Source organism: Gobio gobio (assembly GCF_949357685.1).
Source record: "Gobio gobio genome assembly, chromosome: 9".
NCBI lineage: Eukaryota > Metazoa > Chordata > Actinopteri > Cypriniformes > Gobionidae > Gobio > Gobio gobio.
The window spans coordinates 43,167,345-43,187,004 of NC_137115.1; the positions used below are offsets into that span (position 1 = coordinate 43,167,345).

Genomic DNA, 19,660 nt, shown 5'->3' on the forward strand with positions numbered 1-19,660 from the left:
GCAGGGTAGCTCAATTATATTATATGCTGTATTTCATGCTAATAATAAAAGTCTAGAAATTCATAGTTCAATTGAAATTTTCACATTGGACATTTTCTTGCACATTGTCGTTCTTTTTTTCGATTACGTCATTCCCAGTGCATCATGGGCAGCGTAGTTCATTGGCCCATATATACGTTAATAGTCCAAATGCTGTTTTTTTTTTTTAAACCAATGTTTGAAAATGTATTCGTGTGTATCATGGCTGGGTAGATTGGTTCAAGGGTTAGAACCTATTATTGAGGAGTTTTAGAGAAAAATGAATGGAATATTTCCGTATTATAAAAAAGTGGGCGGCGAGTGTTGCGTTCACGTGCGCGCAAGCGCACGCGCATTCGAAGAATATTCTGGACAAATGACAGAATCCGTGGAAACGTCTTCCGGCTGCTTGTTGGAAGATTTACATTGCCTTTCATTCATTGTTAAATCTGAGTAAAATACATTTTAATGTGAATATTTGCAATGCAGACTCTCACACCTCACGTGTACTGGGCACAGCGGCATGGGGAGATATACCTGCGAGTGGAGATCAGTGATGCAAAGGTAAGAAAAACTTGCCTTGGGGGGTTGTTGTATCATAACAGGCAAGGCATTTTTATCTTATTTTTTCTTTTCGCATTTACTGCATTTAATGTGTATGCAAATACAGGTTGTATGTAACAGAATCCTAAAACTGGATGGGTTTAGGTTAATATTCTTTTGAATAACAAGATCTTCTGTAGGTCTGATCAAACCTAGATCACAGAGAATAAAGATGATTACGGAAAGGGACTTGATCCTAGTGGACCACTAGCCATCTGGTTTAGTTACAATGGCAGGGCATGTTTTATTTACAATCCAGTTTCTGACACAGGAGGATCAAGTGCCCCCTTCCCCCTCATTGCTTTCTCAGGGCAGGATAAAGCATGTTTGACCTGTCCTGTCATTAAGGTAATGAGAGAGAATAGCATTTTGCAACTGAGAGCTCTGGAACAAAGGTGGTATTGCTGTGGTGTACTAATAAGGTTGCTATGACACCTCTTTTATGCAAATAAATTTGTGTATGGTACATCTAAGTTGTTACATTGTTTTCAGTTAGTATGTCTCCATATAACTCACAAGGGCAAAATAAAAGAATAACATATGCCAAAACATAACATCCGACACACTTTTTAATTGGCCATGCAATTAAAGGGACAGTTCACCCAAAAATGAAAATTAGCCCATGATTTAATCACCCTCAAGCCATCCTAGATGTATATGACATTCTTCTTTCAGACGAATACAATCGGAGTTATATAAAAAAAAAAAAAGTCCTCCAAGCTTTATAATGGCAGTGATCTGCTGTTTCTGTTTTGAAGTCCATAAAAGTGCATCTATCTATCGTAAAAGTGCTCCACATAGTTCATGGAGGTTAATAAAGGCTTTCTGAAGTGAAGGGATGCATTTGTGTAAGAAAAATATCCATATTTAAAACTTTACAAATCGCAATCTCTAACTGTCGTAAGCGCGTTCACGAGAGACTGGCGTTCCAGCGTATGACATAGGATGCAGGTGACAAGTGAATTTAGGGAAGTTCCGAGGATTGAGCAAAACAAAACTAGCATATTCTCACCGGAGCATCCTACGTCATACGCTGGAACGTCAGTCTCTTGTGAATGCGTTTACGGGATTTAGCAGAATCCTTAAATTACAGTTTGTTAAGTTTTAAAGGAACATGCCAACTTTTTGGGACTTTGGCTTATTCACCGTATCCCCCAGAGTTAGATAAGTCCATAGTATACATACCATTCTCATCTCTGTGCGTTCCTTAACTCTGTCTGATGCACCCACCGCTAGCCTAGCTTAGCACAAAGACTGGAGGTAAACGGCTCCAGCTAGCCTACTGCTCAATAAGTGACAAAATAACGCCAACATTTTCCTACTTTCATGTTGTGATGTGTATAGTTAAATCTTGTACTAAGACTGACGGAAAATGAAATGTTGGGATTTTCTAGACCGATATGCCTAGGAACTATACTCTCATACCTGCGTAATAATCAAGGAACTTTGTGCCGTACCATGGGTGCTGCAGGCACGATGATATTACGCAGCGCCAAATTAGTCCCCAGCACGCTCTCTGTGCAAGCAGGTTGTCACGTTGGTTATGTTGATGGAAGTTAGCCTATTTTCAGGCGCTGCGTAATATCATTGCGCCGCTGCACCCATGGTACGGCACAAAGTTCCTTGATTACTAGGCTACCTGGAGCCATTTACCTCCAGTCTTTGTGCTAAGCTAGGCTAACGGTGGGTGCGTCAGACAGAGTTATGGCACGCACAGAGATGAGAATGGTATGTATGGACTTATCTAACTGGGGGACACGGTGAATAAGCTAAAGTCCCAAAAAGTCGCCGTGTTCCTTTAAATATGGATATTTTTCTTACACAAATGCATCGCTTCGCTTCAGAAGGCCTTTAATAAACCCCTGGAGCCGTGTGGAGCACTTTTATGATAGAAAGATACCCTTTTATGGACTTCAAAACATTTTTAATATAACTCCGATTGTATTTGTCTGAAAGAAGAATGTCAAATACACCTAGGATGATTTGAGGGTGAGTAAATCATGGGCTAATTTTCATTTTTGGGTGAACTATCCCCTTAACCTTTGCTCCCAATTGTCCACAACATTTTTCAAAGGCACCATGACTTTTCCAGTTTGTTATTTCCTGGATACAATTTTTTTAATAACTTAATTTATACCTGATAAAATTAAAGCTTGGCAGAATAATCATTTTCAAGGTCTAGCAATCATACTTTTATCATTAAAAGGAAGAAAAACAGTTGTTGAGGGGTGAATTCAAATAATAAATATATTCATTTTTAGTAGCGTTGTAAACTTTTGTCCAGAGTCTCTTATTGAAACCTCATAAAAAACAGCAGGATTTTCACAATTGAGGGAAAACTTGCAAAACCAGGCTTGTAAAATATAAAATCTCCTGGTTGAGGGTTATTTGTACACTTTAAATATATTGTTTTCAAATATTGTAATCACTATAAAATTATTAAAAATAAAATAAAAATGTTTTCCAGTAATCATGAACGAAAGTCAGTAGTCAGAAAGTGTGGGAAGCCTGAAACATTCATGCATTATTATTATTTTATAACTATTTGAAGGGATTGTACTGATAAAACAGGCAGTGGGAGGAGGAACTTGAAACTTCACACGTTATTTTCGCTCTGTCTCTTACCGCAGAATCTCAATATTGGTGTAGAAGAGAACATCCTGCACTTCAGAGGTACATTTCACGACTAACCATCGGCTGGACCCTCTTTCTCTTCATTTGTGTGACTTCTGTTTATTTTTCTCTTTTTGAGGTCAAGGGCATGGAGCAAAAGGGGAAAATGAATACGAATTCAGCCTGGAATTCCTAAAACCAGTTAAGCCTGAGGTAACAGCCATCTATGTAAAATGTTTGGTTGCACAATGAAGATTTGCTGTTATGTTCTGCTTATGTTGGAACCACATGAAGATGTTTGTGTCCACAGGTGAAGCATAAATCCACCCAGCGGCAGGTGAATATCACGGTAAAGAAGCAAGAGCACGTCTGGTGGGAACGGCTCACTAAGCAGGAGAGGAAGCCTCTGTTTTTAGCACCCGATTTTGACCGCTGGCTGGATGAGTCAGATGCAGAAATGGAGCTCAGAGAGAAGGTAAAGAGGTTTACTTTTTAAGTTGTACTTGAGGAGCTTCACAGTCTGATGTGTTAAACGGCTGTTTTCTGTTCACAGGAAGAGAAAATAAACAAAGTCAGCATTGAGTCAAGGGTTCGTAAGGACCGTGAGTATATTTTTAATTCTACGTGTGTAAACACATTGGGTCAGCTAACCAAATAATAACCGTGCATTCATTACTCCTTTTTGTGCAGCTTTTCTTGGCTTGAAAAAAGGTTTTCTCTTTATGTACAACTTGGTCCAGTTCCTCGGCTATTCCTGGATCTTTGTCAACATGACTGTACGTCTGTTCATACTTGGGCAAGGTTAGTCTCTTTCTTTCTTTGTTTGTTTTATTTTGTATGCTGATTAAAGATGCATTTCTGTTTGTCACTGTCAGGAAATGCATTTCATTTGAATCTGTATGCAAATGTCTGTATGAACATCTCATTGCACATGAAGTGTCACAAAATTCAGTTTGTTTGGTGTAAAGAGGTTCTCTGAAGTGTGAAAACAGTCTGAGTGTTCAGTATGATCCTTACAGTTTTCTGTCAACCCAACAGATTCTTTCTACGACACATTTCATACCATTGCCGACGTGATGTACTTCTGTCAGATGCTGGCAATTATGGAAGTGATCAATCCTGCTGTGGGGTTGGTTAAGACTGGAGTCATGCCTGCTTTCATTCAGGTATGCCTAGCGCACGCCATGTTTAGTAGTTTTCTTGAATATAAACTTTCATGACAGTGAGAAATATTTCAATGTCTCTTGTTAAAGGTGATGGGGAGGAACTTCATCCTTTTTGTCATATTTGGTAGCTTAGAGGATATGCAGAACAAGCCAGTGGTCTTCTTTGTCTTCTATCTTTGGAGTACGATTGAGATATTCAGGTAATTATGTGATCTGATTGTATAATTTTTAATTTGAGCAGTTTCTGCTAGTGGTGAGGAAATTGGGAGGGAGTTGGTGTTATGGTGTAGTTCGAATATCTTTATCTGCAGGATATCCTCTTCTGTGTATGGGACAGATGTTACTAATAATTCAACTTCATATATGCAGTCCTTAGTTTGTTAAAGTAAATGCATTTTATCTTTCCTAAATATACTGAAATTTAGAACCTAAATCATAATTACAGAATACAAACTATATTAGAAAGCCATTTACAGGTATATCCTTCTGAGCTGCCTTGGTCTTTGAGGCTAATGGTTTTTGCTCTTTCAGCAGTGATGATGTGTGTGTGTGTGTGTGTGTGTGTGTGTGTGTGTGTGTGTGTGTGTGTGTGTGTGTGTGTGTGTGTGTGTGTGTGTGTGTGTGTGTGTGTGTGTGTGTGTGTGTGTGTGTGTGTGTGTGTGTGTGTGTGTGTGTGTGTGTGTGTGTGTGTGTGTGTGTGTGTGTGTGTGTGTGTGTGTGTGTGTGTGTGTGTGTGTGTGTGTGTGTGTGTGTGTGTGTGTGTGTGTGTGTGTGTGTGTGTGTGTGTGTGTGTGTGTGTGCGGTTTACAGCCGCAGTGTTTCTACACATCTACTACTACGATAAAAGAAGTAGCTTTCTTCCTGTGAGCTCACACAACATATCAAAATAAAACATGCATCCGTGTGCCAGTAGGGAAACGCCACACTCATTAACTCAAAACTGTGTTTAAAAGCAATGTAATTAGTTCATATGACAACATAAATGAGAATACATATCTGCAGCTGTTTTGAATGTTATAAAGTATTTTTAAAAGATGCTTATATTTTTTATTTCTAATTTTACACTACCGTAAAAGAAAAAAATATTTGAAAGAAATTATTTTATTTAGCAAGTATGCATTAAATTCAGCCTTGAAAGACATATAGTATTTCTATTTCAAATAAATGCTGCTTTTTCCATTCATCAAAGAATCTGACTTTTGGGACTTTAGCTTATTCACCGGATCCCCCAGAGTTAGATGAGTCCATACATACCCTTCTCATCTCCGTGCGTGCCATAACTCTGTCTGACGCTGCACCGACCGCTAGCCTAGCTTAGCACAAAGACTGGAGATAAACTCAATGTGTGACAAAATAACACCAATATTTTCATATTTACATGTTGTGATGTGTATAGTTAAATCTTGTACTAAGACTGATGGAAAATCAAAAGTTGCGATTTTCTAGACCGATATGCCTAGGAACTATACTCTCATTTCTGTGTAAAAATCAAGGAACTTTGCTGCCGTACCATGGGTGCAGCAGGCACGATGATAATACGCAGCACCTGAAAATAGTCCCTAGCATGCCCTCTGTGCAAGCAGGTTGTCACGTTGGTTATTTTGACGGAAGTTGGTCTATTTTCAGGCGCTGTGTAATATCATCGCGCCACTGCACCCATGGTACGGCACAAAGTTCCATGATTATTACGCAGGAATGAGAGTATAGTTCCTAGCCATATCGGTCTAGAAAATTGCAACTTTTCATTTTTCGTCAGTCTAAGTACACGATGTAACTATACATATCACACAACATGTAAATAGGAAAATGTTGGTGTTATTTTGTCGATTATTGAGCAGTAGGCTAGTGTTGTGAACTTCTGTTGTTTCTTGAAGTAGAGACCAGGAGAACTTGGATAGGTTTTTCAGCAGGATTCTTTATTGAGAAAAAACTTGCTGTCTTTCCACTGAGGTTCCAAGTCTGACTAAAGCCAGTTGAAACATTGTATTTGATATACATTTCAAGGGGAGGGATTATACGGCAGGGGAGGAGACATAGGAAAATAGAGACACACCCCAAACATTCCTGTCTCATTAGCCGTAATTCAATTAGCATAACAGTGTCATTCAAATGCATAGATGCTAATCCAATCACTCAGGCAGTATTGCTCTAAACTTGTCATGGTAAATAGTCAGGAAGTGCATAAAGACAAAATACTTAATGTCTCAACCACTTACACATCCTGACGTAATCTCCTTAGAATTTCCTCAAGTTTACTTCAAAATGTAAAACACAAATATAGATAATGTTTTCAGTTATATTCTATTACATTGGAACCTAGATATAACAATGTATAAATTTGTAATCAAACACTAGCTGGAGCCGTTTACCTCCAGTCTTTGTGCTAAGCTTTGTGCTCAACATTGATAATCAGAAATGCTTCCTAAGTAGCAAATCATCAATGATTTCTGAAGGATCATGTGACACTGAAGTCTGAAGTAATGGCTGCTGAAAATTCAGCTTTGCAATACAGGAAAAAATTACATTAATAATTACATTATTAAAATAGAAAAAGTTAATTGTAGTACTATTTCACATTATTGTTTTTATTGTATTTTTGATCACATAAATGCAGCCTGTGTGAGCATATGAGTGAGCCCTACAGCTTGGTCCTCCAAGTGACTTCTGTTGGATAAAAATTGATATATCTTATCCCACTTTTGTAAAAATGTACCATAGGTATCCTTTCTACATGTTGGCCTGCATTGATACAGAATGGAAGTTGTTGACTTGGTTGAGATACTCCATATGGATACCGCTGTACCCTCTTGGAGTGCTAGCTGAAGGTATGTGGATCTGTAGACTAACCCCTATCATAAGGAAAAAACATAATGGTCTGTTCATGAGATGGTGAGAACTGACAGCTTTTCTTCTGCTCTTTTATGTTGTGATCAGCTGTGGCAGTGATCCAGTCCATCCCAATCTTTGACGAAACCAAACTCCTCAGTATTCCTCTGCCTAAAGCCATCGGCATGTCGCTCAGCTTTTCCTACATCCTGCAGCTCTACTTGGTGCTCATGTTCCTGGGTAAGCTCCACAAAATACATACTACAAACAAAACTAGGGGCCCTATCATAAACCCTGCGCAATGTGTTTTTTGCTAGTTTCAGCCCGACGCAGTTATCATTTTCACATCCAGCGCCACGTTGTTAAAATAGCAAATGCACTCGCATCCATCTGTTTGCTCATGGGTGTGCTGGTCTGAAAACAAGGTACATTGTTGACACGTTGCTATTTTGAGGCAACTGAAAACGACTGCGGCATTGGCCAACAAAAACCTGGTCTAAAGTCAGTGCCGCAGTATTTTTTGTTAGTAATGTGCGCTTATAGGCGGGTCCACAACGTGCATACACTTACAGGGACGTGCAGAAGCACACAAGCATTTTTAAATATTACAAATAAAAGATTACAATGTAAAAGATTAATATTATGTATGTAAAGATAAAAATGCCTACATGTCATAATGAATAGTCATTGCATGTATCGGAATTACCTATTTGTTAGACTGGGTAAATCCAGCCTGATCTGCCGGAGATTTGATTTTCGCCCTGCAACTCAGTCTGGAAACCTGTACATAAATTTCTACTGCTTCTGTTACACTTTTGTGGGAACCAATCACAGACTGGCTTATCCACCTGGCACGCTATTGGTGGGTTTAACACGGTGACGGATAGAGAAGCAATGGGTCGTTGCCCATTTATCACGCCTCTTGTTGTCCGATAGGACTATCCAGTTGCGTACAGAATCATTTGAATAATGCTTGTTTATCACGCCTCTAGTGCAGTAGAAAATACATAGCAGACTCCCCAGACCAATGTTCAGTCTTAAATTGAGCTTGGTCTGGTGATAGCCAACCTATTTGCAGTTATGACGAATTAAATTGGTTACTTTTTTAACCAATCGTGGCAATACACTTGTGTATTTAAACTGACTCGTCAGGTTCAGGGTGTCTATATTCCACCATTTAAATAGCGAATCTGCCATGGTGCAAGCGCAACTGGCTTTTAAAGGGAATGGGAGATGACACTCTGATTGGTTTAATGCATGTTATGCCCAAAACACACCCATGACTCTTAAAGAGACTAGGTACAACTAGGGCTGTACGATTAATCGAAAAATAACCGAAACCGACATTCAGAACCTCTAACCGACATATTTTTCCCATGTCGGTTATTTCGGTTTTCACGTGACTCTGCCCCGTCAGTCACATCAAGTGCAGTTTGCAGGCACACAGAGAGATGGAGCAGTTATCTGTGTTTATAGATGCCCAGAATCACTATAGTAGCTGCATGTTTTACACAGTTTATACTGGTCAGTACAGACACACACGGCGCGCGCACGCCCCGAAGCCGCTTTCACTTTCGTGCTCATAAAGTTTGTCAAGTATGCGTTTAAGGCTTGCCAGTTTCAACATTTAAAGCGATTGTGCACTATTCAAAAACAACAATACGTATCCGTTCAGTGCTCAGCTTCTTTCTGTGACACAGAGAGCCGAGCCGTGTCTCTGACAACACGCGCGCGCGCCCTGAAGGCAGACCTTTCACCTGCGTCACGTGAAGATAGGGCGCAGAGCAGCGCAGAAACGCAGTGTAAACGCTGTCCTGTGACTAAAGTAAAGTCACTAAAGTAGCTTAGAAACTCAACCGTTATATGCATATATTTTAATACCTTTGCAGTAAGTACACACCACATCTTAATAATGAATAGAGACGCTATGAGTAATTCACACACACACCATCACTCTCTCATTGATGCATTCAGATAAATGTAATGTAGGCCTACAGTGTTAATTTATCTGTATCTGATGTACAACAAACAGAAATCTGCCCTATAGACAATAACTGCTGAAAGTGAACCGTTTCCTTCAAGTATTTTAAAATCATAAAGAAATGCACTTTCATTAGGAAAAAAAAATTAATAGTAGAAAATATTTACAGTACAAACCTTATCAGGAACTTACTCAAAAACCTTATGAGGGCAAAAAAAAAAGCAAAAGCAAAATAATCGTTCATTAATCGAAATCGAGGTCAGATGTTCAATTAATCGAGGTTTTTATTTTTGGTCAAATCGTTACAGCCCTAGGTACAACCCTTTTGGACCATTTTTCCCGTCATTTGGACATGCCCTAAGTGCTCTTGCGCTTTAGACCATGTGCTTAGATTGTCAAAATAGGGCCCTAGGGTTCTCTCTCAAAATTGACCAATGTATATCCATCAGTTGCTTGTGATTACTACAGTAGAAGAGGGTCTTTAAAAATCATTTTAATTTTAAAGAATGGTAAATAGCCATTGGCCTTACATGTCCTTAACATTAAATTGTTTGTAATTTCAGGCCTCTTCATCAACTTCCGCCACCTCTACAAGCAGAGGAGGAGACGGTTTCGCACAAAAAAGAGGAAAGCCAACTGAGGGGAAGGGATGCCACATGCTTCATTTCTCCTGCATCTCTCTTTTCTTATTAATTTGCCACCTCCATTTTCTCTCTTAATATTTGCCCTCTCGTCATTGCTGAGGCAAAAATCTCTCTTCTCAGCCAACAACTCAAGTGCATTTACTTTCTAAATACTGAAATACTAAAGGTGACCTGACCATGACTTAGCTGTGTAGAGGATGTAAATGATTATTATAAAACACTAGAAGAAAAAAAAGATCTTCCCAAAATAATTCTAACCAGGACCATGAAGGTATTTATAAATTTCATCTATATGCAGTATGTTTGCAGTTTGTGTGTTTGATGTTGTAGATTAGCTGTATAATGACAGGCTTGCTTTACTGAAACGCAAGCAACATTTTATCCTCCTGTCAATACCTGAGATGTTGTAATAATCATTTCTGTTGGCACAAAGCACCGCTAACAAGACAGACAGACCATTAACCTCAGGGAAAACCTCATAAAGCATTCAAGACACATGTGGGATCTGGACATGAATGTGCAAATGCAACTGAAAACGTTTAATTAAATTTCAGTGAAACAAAACAGATTTTTCAGATGACTAAGCATAAACTACAGACAGTTTTCTATTAGTCAGTGTTAGAAAATGTTTTATTTACACGAACGATTGCTGGTCTGAAAATCCAAAGCCTCTAAATGCATTTTCTTGGAAAACTGATGGTTTTTTTTCCCTCGAATTGAGTGCTCAACGTCATAATTTGTCTCAAAGTCCAAGGTTTCCTCTCGTTTTCTATCTATCCAACCTTCGTGGCACTACTAAAACATTGTAATGCCACATTTGTGTGATCCTGCCGTAGTAACCCATTTTCCTTGGACAGAGTTTTTAGATAAAAATACATTCCTCAGTAACTGATCTGGCGGTTGTCCATTGAGTATTGTTCATCCATCCTCTATATTCTCTCAGCCCCTCCTCCCCCTGAGAAATCAGTGAGCATGGGGGTGATGTTGTGTTCGAAGGCTGCGTATTTAGAGTCTCCGCTACTGGCCAGTTTAAGCTGCTGGGCAGCGTGTGACAGCTGGAAGGCAGCATCAGGGTGGGCGGAGTCAGGCAGCAGAGTGCACTCCCTCTCCAGAAGTTCAGCCATACTCTTCAGAAGCTCCCAGAAACCAAAGGCGAGAGCGGCCTTCCGAAGACGGTTCAATTCCTGCAGTGATGAAAATACAAATGTCATACAAAAACGTATTTTAACTAATTAAAAGGGTCATATATCAGCCCATAATATTCTTACATTTTATTTTTCAATGTTTATATATTCAATTAAATGATACATATTCAATGTATTAAATTGAATCATAATAATTACATATATACCCACCTTATAAAATGTTTGCGTTTTTTCTGGCAATTTCCTTGCATTACGGAGAATTTTCTGTACATCTGTCTGTAAATGTGATTATTAAAAAGTTTAGTTTATGATGACATTTAATCACTGTCCTGTCAGATATATATCATTTGTAGTGTAGTGTTCAGATGTATACCTGCAGTCCACTGGCTTTAATCCAGACAGTAACATTCTGAGCATAGCTTCTCTTGTTTTTCGGCTGTATGGGAAAAGGACTTTTACTGTCATCTTCACCATAGGGATTTTCAGCTGCATCTGTAGGTCACGCAAACAAAGAATCATAGTGAATAGATATTTATAACGTTGGCCAGTAAGCAAAACCTTATGCAAAACAATGAGCAAATGTTTTTATCATCTGCATGTAGTCTGAGAACATCTCTAGTCTCAGAAGGAAGGAAAACATGAGAGAGAAAAAATAAATATTTAATCATGCAAATGTGTGGTACTACCGTTCTCCCTGACCCATGTGTATTTACCTACAGGTTTCCTAACTGAACTCGGTGAACCGTCTAGGTTACCATCTTTTGTTTCAGTGTTTTAATTATTAACTACTTACACACACTGCATATATCATTTTCATTTCATTTTTACAGGCCTTTTAAGTGTGGCTGTTACATAACAATACTGAGCAAAAACTTGCTACCTGAGGCAGGTCCAAGCTGTGACATTCTGCCCAACCAGGGCAGAGGCTCAGAGCCGAGCTCAAAGAGTGACATCATTAGATTGGACTTCTTCTTACTGTCTGCCTGGGAATAAAGCATTCCGAACCAGTCTGGCCTGATAGAGAATTATACACAGGGAAAACTTTAATTTCAGAGTAACTAGATCATATACTCAAATATGTTGGTAAAAAATGAAAAGGTGAAAATAAACCCCTTACATCTGACAGCGCAATTCACTGAAAGCAAGTGTAAAATTTGGAATGCTTATAAAAAGGCAGAGGCGTATTTTTATATTGCTCCTCACCCTAGATGTACAAGTGCCACCATTCCTTCCACCTTTAGGCTGCCATGTAGAAGAACGCAGAAGTTTGGGCTTTTGCCAGCCATCTGATTTGTGGAGGTCTCTTCCTCTGTCTCATCAGAGGTCCCTGTACCCATCTCATCCCCCTCTGCCAATCATAAGAACATGCCCACATATATACACATACATTATTTATACATTCATATAATATATATATATATATATATATATATATATATATATATATATATATATATATATATATATATATATATATATATATATATATATATATATATATATATAAATAAATGTACTTCTCATTTTATTAGATCCCTCAATAATTGTCATTTTTATTTATGAACCAAGATTCCCAGGGTTTTGGAAAACTTAGATATACAAGAACATTTTAAAAGTGTGATTTCTAGACCTGGAAAAGTCATGGAAATATTTATAATGAATATATTTTTATAATATTTTATTGGGTAGAAATGGCGAACTATTTTATTTGTGCGTAAAATAGTAGTAATTAAAATAATCACAAACAACCAGAAAGTTGTCAAATCCATTGATAATAAAAAGTATAAATGCTTAAAAACATTCAGTTATTGAAACTTCTGAAATTATGGAATTACATTAATCATGTTAATTATTTATAGTTTTAATTATACTGACCTTTGTTCACAGCGATGGGTAGGACCAAGTGCCTGGATATAACCGGAGGGCTTGAGATGTCTCCAATCTCAATAAAACCCACAATCTCCAAGTCTATATATAACACAATAAGGTAACTTTTTACCTCATCTAGAATCTAGCATGATTAGCAACAAATAAAAATAACATTTATTTATTTACATTTATTCTGCTAAACGCCTTCAACGTAATATATACAGTAAACCAGCTTACATAAAACGTGTTTGTACTTATTCATAAGAAACACATAACTTGAATAGTTATACGGTGCATCCGGAAAGTATTCACAGCGCTTCACTTTTTCCACATTTTGTTATATTACAGCCTTATTCAAAAATGGATTAAATTCATTATTGGAGTCCACCTGTGGCAAATTCAGTTAATTGGACATGATTTGGAAAGGCACACACCTGTCTATATAAGGTCCCACAGTTAACAGTGCATGTCAGAGCACAACCAAGCCACGAAGACCAAGGAATTGTCTGTAAACCTCCGAGACAGGATTGTATCGAGGCACAGATCTGGGGAAGGGTACAGGAAAAATTGCAGTATTAAAAGTACCAATGAGCACAGTGGCCTCCATCATCCATAAGTGGAAGAAGTTTGGAACCACCAGGACTCTTCCTAGAGCTGGCCGCCCGGCCAAACTGAGCGATCGGGGGAGAAGGGCCTTAGTCAGGGAGGTGACCAAGAACCCGATGGTCACTCTGACAGCGCTCCAGCGTTTCTGTGGAGAGGAGAACCTTCCAGAAGCACAACCATCTCTGCAGCACTCCACCAATCAGGCCTGTATGGTAGAGTGGCCAGACAGCACATGACAGCCCATTTGGAATTTGCCAAAAGGCACTTAAAGGACCCCCAGACCATGAGAAACAAAATCCCCTAGTCTGATGATACAAAGATTTAACTTTTTGGCCTGGATGGCGAGCGTCATGTCTGGAGGAAATCAGGCACCGCTCATCACCTGGCCAATACCATCCCTACAGTGAGGCATGGTGGTGGTGGCAGCATCATGCTGTGGGGATGTTTTTCAGTGACAGGAACTGGGAGACTAGTCAGGATCGAGGAAAAGATGAATGCAACAATGTACAGAGACATCCTTGATGAAAACCTGCTCCAGAGCGCTCTGGACCTCAGACTGGGACGAAGGTTCATCTTCCAACAGGATAACAACCCTAAGCACACAGCCAAGATAACAAAGGAGTGGCTACGGGACAACTCTGTGAATGTCCTTGAGTGGCCCAGCCAGAGCCCAGACTTGAACCCAATTTAACATCTCTGGAGAGATCTGAAAATGTGCACCGACGCTCCCCATCCAACCTGATGGAGCTTGAGAGGTCCTGCATAGAAGAATGGGAGAAACTACCCAAAAATAGGTGTGCCAAGCTTATAGCATCATACTCAAAAAGACCTAATTGGTGTCAAAGGTGCTTCAACAAAGTATTGAGCAAAGGTTGTGAATACTGTACATGTGATTGTTTTTCGTTTTTTATTTTTAATAAATGTGCAAAGATTTCAAATAAACTTTTTTCACGTTGTCATTATGGGGTATTGTTTGTAGAATTGAGGAAAAAAATAATTGAATCCATTTTGGAATAAGGCTGTAACAAGGTAGCCTGGCTCCGTCCTCCTACGTACTTCTGCTCAATTTTCATTTTCCTTCAGTACTCCGTCTGGGATTGCGGTATATTCTCTGGCTTTCTCCGATCAAATTTTAACCGGTCCAATCAGCGAACAGAGGGAGTGACTGAGAACGATGACGTTGATGTTGTGCGCTAGTTTGAGATGACATACGACTCACGACCAAACGTTAGCGACTGGTTATGACAGATCCAGAGTGGCTCTGGGCAGATCCCATAGTTTTAAACTTCAAGAGTACCCGCCTTCAAAGAAGTAAAGGCTTGTCAATGGAGAGTGGCCAGACTCTCTGTACAAATGAAATGTACGAGAGTCTGGTAGGACCAGGCTAGTAACAAGGCTGTAACATAACAAAATGTGGGAAAAGTGAAGCACTGATAATACTTTCCGGATGCACTGTAAATGCTAACATTACACAGTCCCTCCAGAAAAACGCGATTATGCGATCGCGTGATTTAACGCATAATCAGCCAAAGTCCGCATATTCATGCGGGGGCCGCATTTTTTCAAATATGCCGCACTTTCGCCGCATAAATTGCCTATTTCCGCGTGCAAAATATGCGATGCTAGCATGATTTCATAATCCCTGCATTTTCATTGCAAAAAAAGTCATATATATATTAGTAGAAAGTTGAAAAATGTTCGTTTACTTCACACAAGAGCCTCCATTTCCCCCCTATTGCCATGGGAACGCTTTAAAGTGACGTAATTACCTGACGTGAAAGTCATCGAAAAGCTGCAAACCCCGTGGAGAAACATGGATATCGGTGAAACCATGATGAAGCGCAAACTCCCATTTGCCAACAAAAATAACAGCAAAAGACGCGCAAAGCAGTTTCCCAGTGTGCTGACCGGTTTCAAAACACAGCATCATCATGAAGCTTCGAAGCGTTATGAATCAAAGAGTCGATTCAGCGGTTTGAAGCGTTTAAATCAATGAGTCGATTCAGCGGTTTGAAGCGTTTAAATCAGTGAGTCGATTCAGCGGTTTGAAGCGTTATGAATCAATGAGTGGATTCAGCGGTTTGGATCGCCAAAGTCATGTATTTCAGCAGTTTGACCCGCGATCCGAATCAAGAATCGACTCGCTGATTCATAGCATCATGATGCTGTGTTTTGAAATCGGTCATCACTATATAAGTCGTTATTTAGTTTTTTTTTGCACACAATAACTATTATCGTTGCTTCATAAAGTTATTGTAGAACCACTGTAGTGAGATGGATTTTGTAACGACATCTTTAGTACCTTTTATGGGTCTTGAGAGTGTACATTGTGCCAATGGAGGCCTTTCGGAGCCATTGGATTTACACTAAAATATCTTCATTTGTGTCCAACGACATGAGGGGACGTCATTAATGACAGAATTTAAATTTTTGGATGAACTAACCCTTTAAGAGATTGCACTTTGTGCATTGGAAGCACTCAAATGTCTGTTTTGTAAAGCTACCTCTGTAAAACAGGAAGTTATTTATTCATTTCTTCAGAAGTTGTAGCATATTCCTTTTGTAAAGCTACAGAACTTGTTTGACTCAATGTTTTGTAAATTTGAGCCATTATTAAGGTCTTCAATAAAACAAGATGAGAACTTAAATATTCCCAGCACTTTCTGTGATGTAGTGCTTTTTTTCTCTTTTTCATCAAACCGCAGTTTTTGCAAGTTCCCGCAATTTCATCGCATAAAATTGCATAAATATCCCGCAATTTCCCGCATTTTCCCGCATTTTTCATCGCATTTTTTAAGAAAACATGCCGCATAATCAAGGATTTTTGCCCGCAACAATCACAAAAAAAAGCCGCATTTTTCTGGAGGGACTGATTACAACAGCATGGATGGAGGTAATATTTAGAACATGATAATTTCATTAGATTCTCTGGTCGCACCTGTTTGCACTGTTCTGGGCATGGGATCCACTTCCTCATCTATAATCACTGGCTCTGGCCTGGGAAAGACCTGCACATCAGAGGTCAGGTTCCCACAGCGCAGCACCGCATGGAAGGGAGAGTACGCCTGGTCAATCAGCTTTCTGCCAACACAAAAATGCAGTGATGCTGTTTATCACAAGATGTTGCCTAAACAACAATGTGCACTTAAAAATACAAGAACATATTTATATAGTATTTATGCAACAGTAACAATCTCACTCACCCAAACATAGACTGGACACTTTTAAGACAAAGGGGTCCCTCCATAGTGTATATCTGACCCTCTGCGCCATTCAAATGAATCAGCTGCTCTAAGTTATCCATACCATCCGTAGCTTGGAGCTTCAGGGGATATCAAAACAACATAGATTAAAGCACATAAAAGGAAAACGTTATTTCATTACTATCGTTTAAATATGATGTAAAATGACTTAATTTAATACAACTTTAACTAAAATTAAAATGGAAATGATAAAAATAAAAACCATTTTAAAATATTAAAGGTAGGGTAGACAATGTTTGCTCGCACAGACATCAGTGTGTTCCATGAGACTATGCAGAGTTGTAGACAAAATACCCATGACGTTTAATGTCCCCGACAGCCTCTGAAGTCCCATTTAGCCACTTGTTAGCGACTGCCTTTTTCAAAACACGTAAAAGCTTAAAAAAAGATCACAAAGTGTGAAGTATTTTATGTTGTAGAAATGGAATAAAATGTGATCTTGAGCTTGTGTTCACCACAGACCTTATTTCAGTCATTTATCCAAAATCCTATTCAAAAAACCCATTGACTTCAGGGCGATGGAACCAGAAGTGCTAAAATGCCTACTCGTTTCCGCGTTTTGGCCTACAAATTTACGTCATACCTGCACCACTCTATAGTTTCTCAATGACACTAAAATAACACTGGTAAGGACACAGTGAAAACAGACTGAAGTACCTCCTCTGCATTGGCAATGCACATGACATAGAGTTTGGAAGGGAATGGGAAAGGAAGTGGGAATTTCTTGTCCTCCAGACGTTGTTTCACTGTTTGCAGGGAGTGACGCAAAGATCCACGACCAATGCCCAGTGCGCCATCAGTAACCAACACCACCTACAGGCCACCATTAAAACAACATAAACACTGATCAACAATGTAATTGCAGTCAAAGCCATAAATTCAGCATTATATATAAAAAATATTATCTTCTTTTATTATAAATAGAAAAATTCAATGGGACAAACTCTACTGTATATTAAAAATGTAATATGTTTAGACCCCGCTAAGGCGGTTATATGCTCCACTACCATAATAATCTACCAGCATTATAAAAAAACCCTTCCTATCAATTTACAGAACAGATCAATCAGCCATAGTGCTGAGAAATCTTGGCACATAACATATCTTCAACTTCATTGTAGTGTACAATCCATGAAATATCATGGTGTATCAATATTTAGCAGCAAAAACTGTTTTTAATAATAATAATAATTAGAAATGTTTCTAATGCACCAAATAAGCATATTCGATTTTTTTGTAGGATCATGTGACACTGAAGAGTAATGATGCTGATAATTCAGCTTTGCATCACAGGAATAAATTATATTTTAAAATACATTAAAATACAAACAGTATTTTTTAAATGTTATTAATATTAATGTTGTTTATACTGTATTTTTAATCAAATTAAAATAGAGACTTCTTTCGAAAACATTAAAAAATAACTTTATTGTTGCAAACTTTTAATCGGTAGTGTATATGTAAGTGTATGCATGATTCACATTTTGCATATTCCATATAGTATTTTGAATAATTTGATTTTTTTTTTTTACCTGGCATGGGCAAGCGGTTCCCCACTCCTGCTGTACTACATTACTAACACCTTGTAATGCAGCTTCCAGGCAGGTTTTATCATAGTCTTCAAGGTTGTTCAAGGCTTCCTGCAAAACAATGAATGAGAGATAACAATAAGACCCAAAAAAACTAGGCTCTGGTGATGAATTAGGTTTAAGACATTGCATTTACATTGTATTTGATGTAGACAGCATGACACCTGGTCTGTTTTTACCTGCAGAGTATTGTAGTCTCTGGTGAATGGCACCATGAGCTCCCAGAGCGAGGAGAAGGCGACAAGTGAAGTGAACTCCATTCTGTAGTTTGTGGCCATGTGTTCAAACAGCATGGTCAGTCCATGAACAGCCAGGTTCTTTCTCTGAAACTCTTCACTGCCCTCCACTGACACCGGTCGTGTCATGGACAGCGACGAGTCCAAAAGAACCACAGTAGGCATGTTTGCAAATTCTTCTCTTTACACTTTGATACACAGTTATGAATGAACGCTTGAGATATCTGTGTAAAATCAGGAACATGGTGTGTTAGTGTGACAACAGAAGCTTCTGCGGTGGGCATAAAAAAGAACCCACACACATAAAATACTCTGACTTTGTTATGGTTACACTGCTGGAAAAAAACATCTAACCCCCCTCTAAAAACCAGCCGACAGAGCTTTTTTTAATAATTTCCCCATGTAACAGAGCAATCAATGTAAATCAAGTCTGTTGTGTGTTACTGTTGTTGTCAGTGTCCAATCAAGCATTCGTACTTTAAAAATGACAGGAAAAAATAAAATATTCATAAAAGTCTTAAATATAATATGATCCTTATATTTAACAATACAACTCGTAGGCTTGCATACCAATCTTTGCATATTTCAATAAAATGTTAACATTTTACCCATCGCTGAAAATCCCTTCTTCCTAACCATGTGTGCAGCGTGATAAACGGACCGTCTGGAAACAAAAGAAACATGCCACCTCGTTCCTTGTCAAGAACGCGCGCGAGAAAGGGATTTTTAAAAGTTGTATCCTAAAATAAACTCCCTTAAAATAAAGGGGAAAAATAAAGCTAAGTTCAAGAGAGAGCATATACATAAACCTACAAATCTAGATTCATGCCGTTTATTTAAAATCAAACTGTGGGTCAATGTATCACTAATCTGTAATCCATAATATATAACCATAGTTATGCAATAATACAATAGGCTCAAAAAGTTGGTTTAGACTTTAGTTTGTATTTTTAATTAACCAATTTTCATGTGTATTCACTTTTTAAAATTATGAATGAGACATATATCAGCTAAATAATTAGGATAAAACGGTTCAAGACGTAATGAGAGTGTGGGGAGAGAGTACATCTAATCCTCTTAACAGACTTCAGGTATTAGGTA

At 38.6% G+C, this 19,660-nt stretch overlaps 2 protein-coding genes across 2 annotated transcripts; one reads left to right on the plus strand and one right to left on the minus strand.

Annotated features, from left to right (window-relative positions):
- The first annotated feature begins 370 nt into the window (after positions 1-370).
- Positions 371-11,315, plus strand: hacd3 (3-hydroxyacyl-CoA dehydratase 3). Its single transcript, XM_079825738.1, has 11 exons — positions 371-582; positions 3,252-3,294; positions 3,374-3,447; positions 3,545-3,709; positions 3,788-3,836; positions 3,925-4,035; positions 4,273-4,400; positions 4,488-4,600; positions 7,119-7,225; positions 7,335-7,466; positions 9,771-11,315. Exons 1-11 carry the CDS (start codon positions 502-504, stop codon positions 9,845-9,847), a joined length of 1,080 nt encoding a protein of 359 aa, XP_079681864.1. The 5' UTR covers positions 371-501; the 3' UTR covers positions 9,848-11,315.
- On the minus strand, positions 10,357-19,394 carry ints14 (integrator complex subunit 14). The gene is made up of 12 exons (XM_079825737.1): positions 19,168-19,394; positions 18,503-18,783; positions 18,267-18,374; positions 17,392-17,547; positions 16,675-16,793; positions 16,410-16,552; positions 12,872-12,964; positions 12,200-12,344; positions 11,877-12,010; positions 11,370-11,488; positions 11,207-11,272; positions 10,357-11,035 (listed from the first exon to the last, which is right to left on the minus strand). Exons 2-12 carry the CDS (start codon positions 18,722-18,724, stop codon positions 10,781-10,783), a joined length of 1,560 nt encoding a protein of 519 aa, XP_079681863.1. The 5' UTR covers positions 18,725-18,783; positions 19,168-19,394; the 3' UTR covers positions 10,357-10,780.
- Positions 19,395-19,660: the final 266 nt, after the last annotated feature.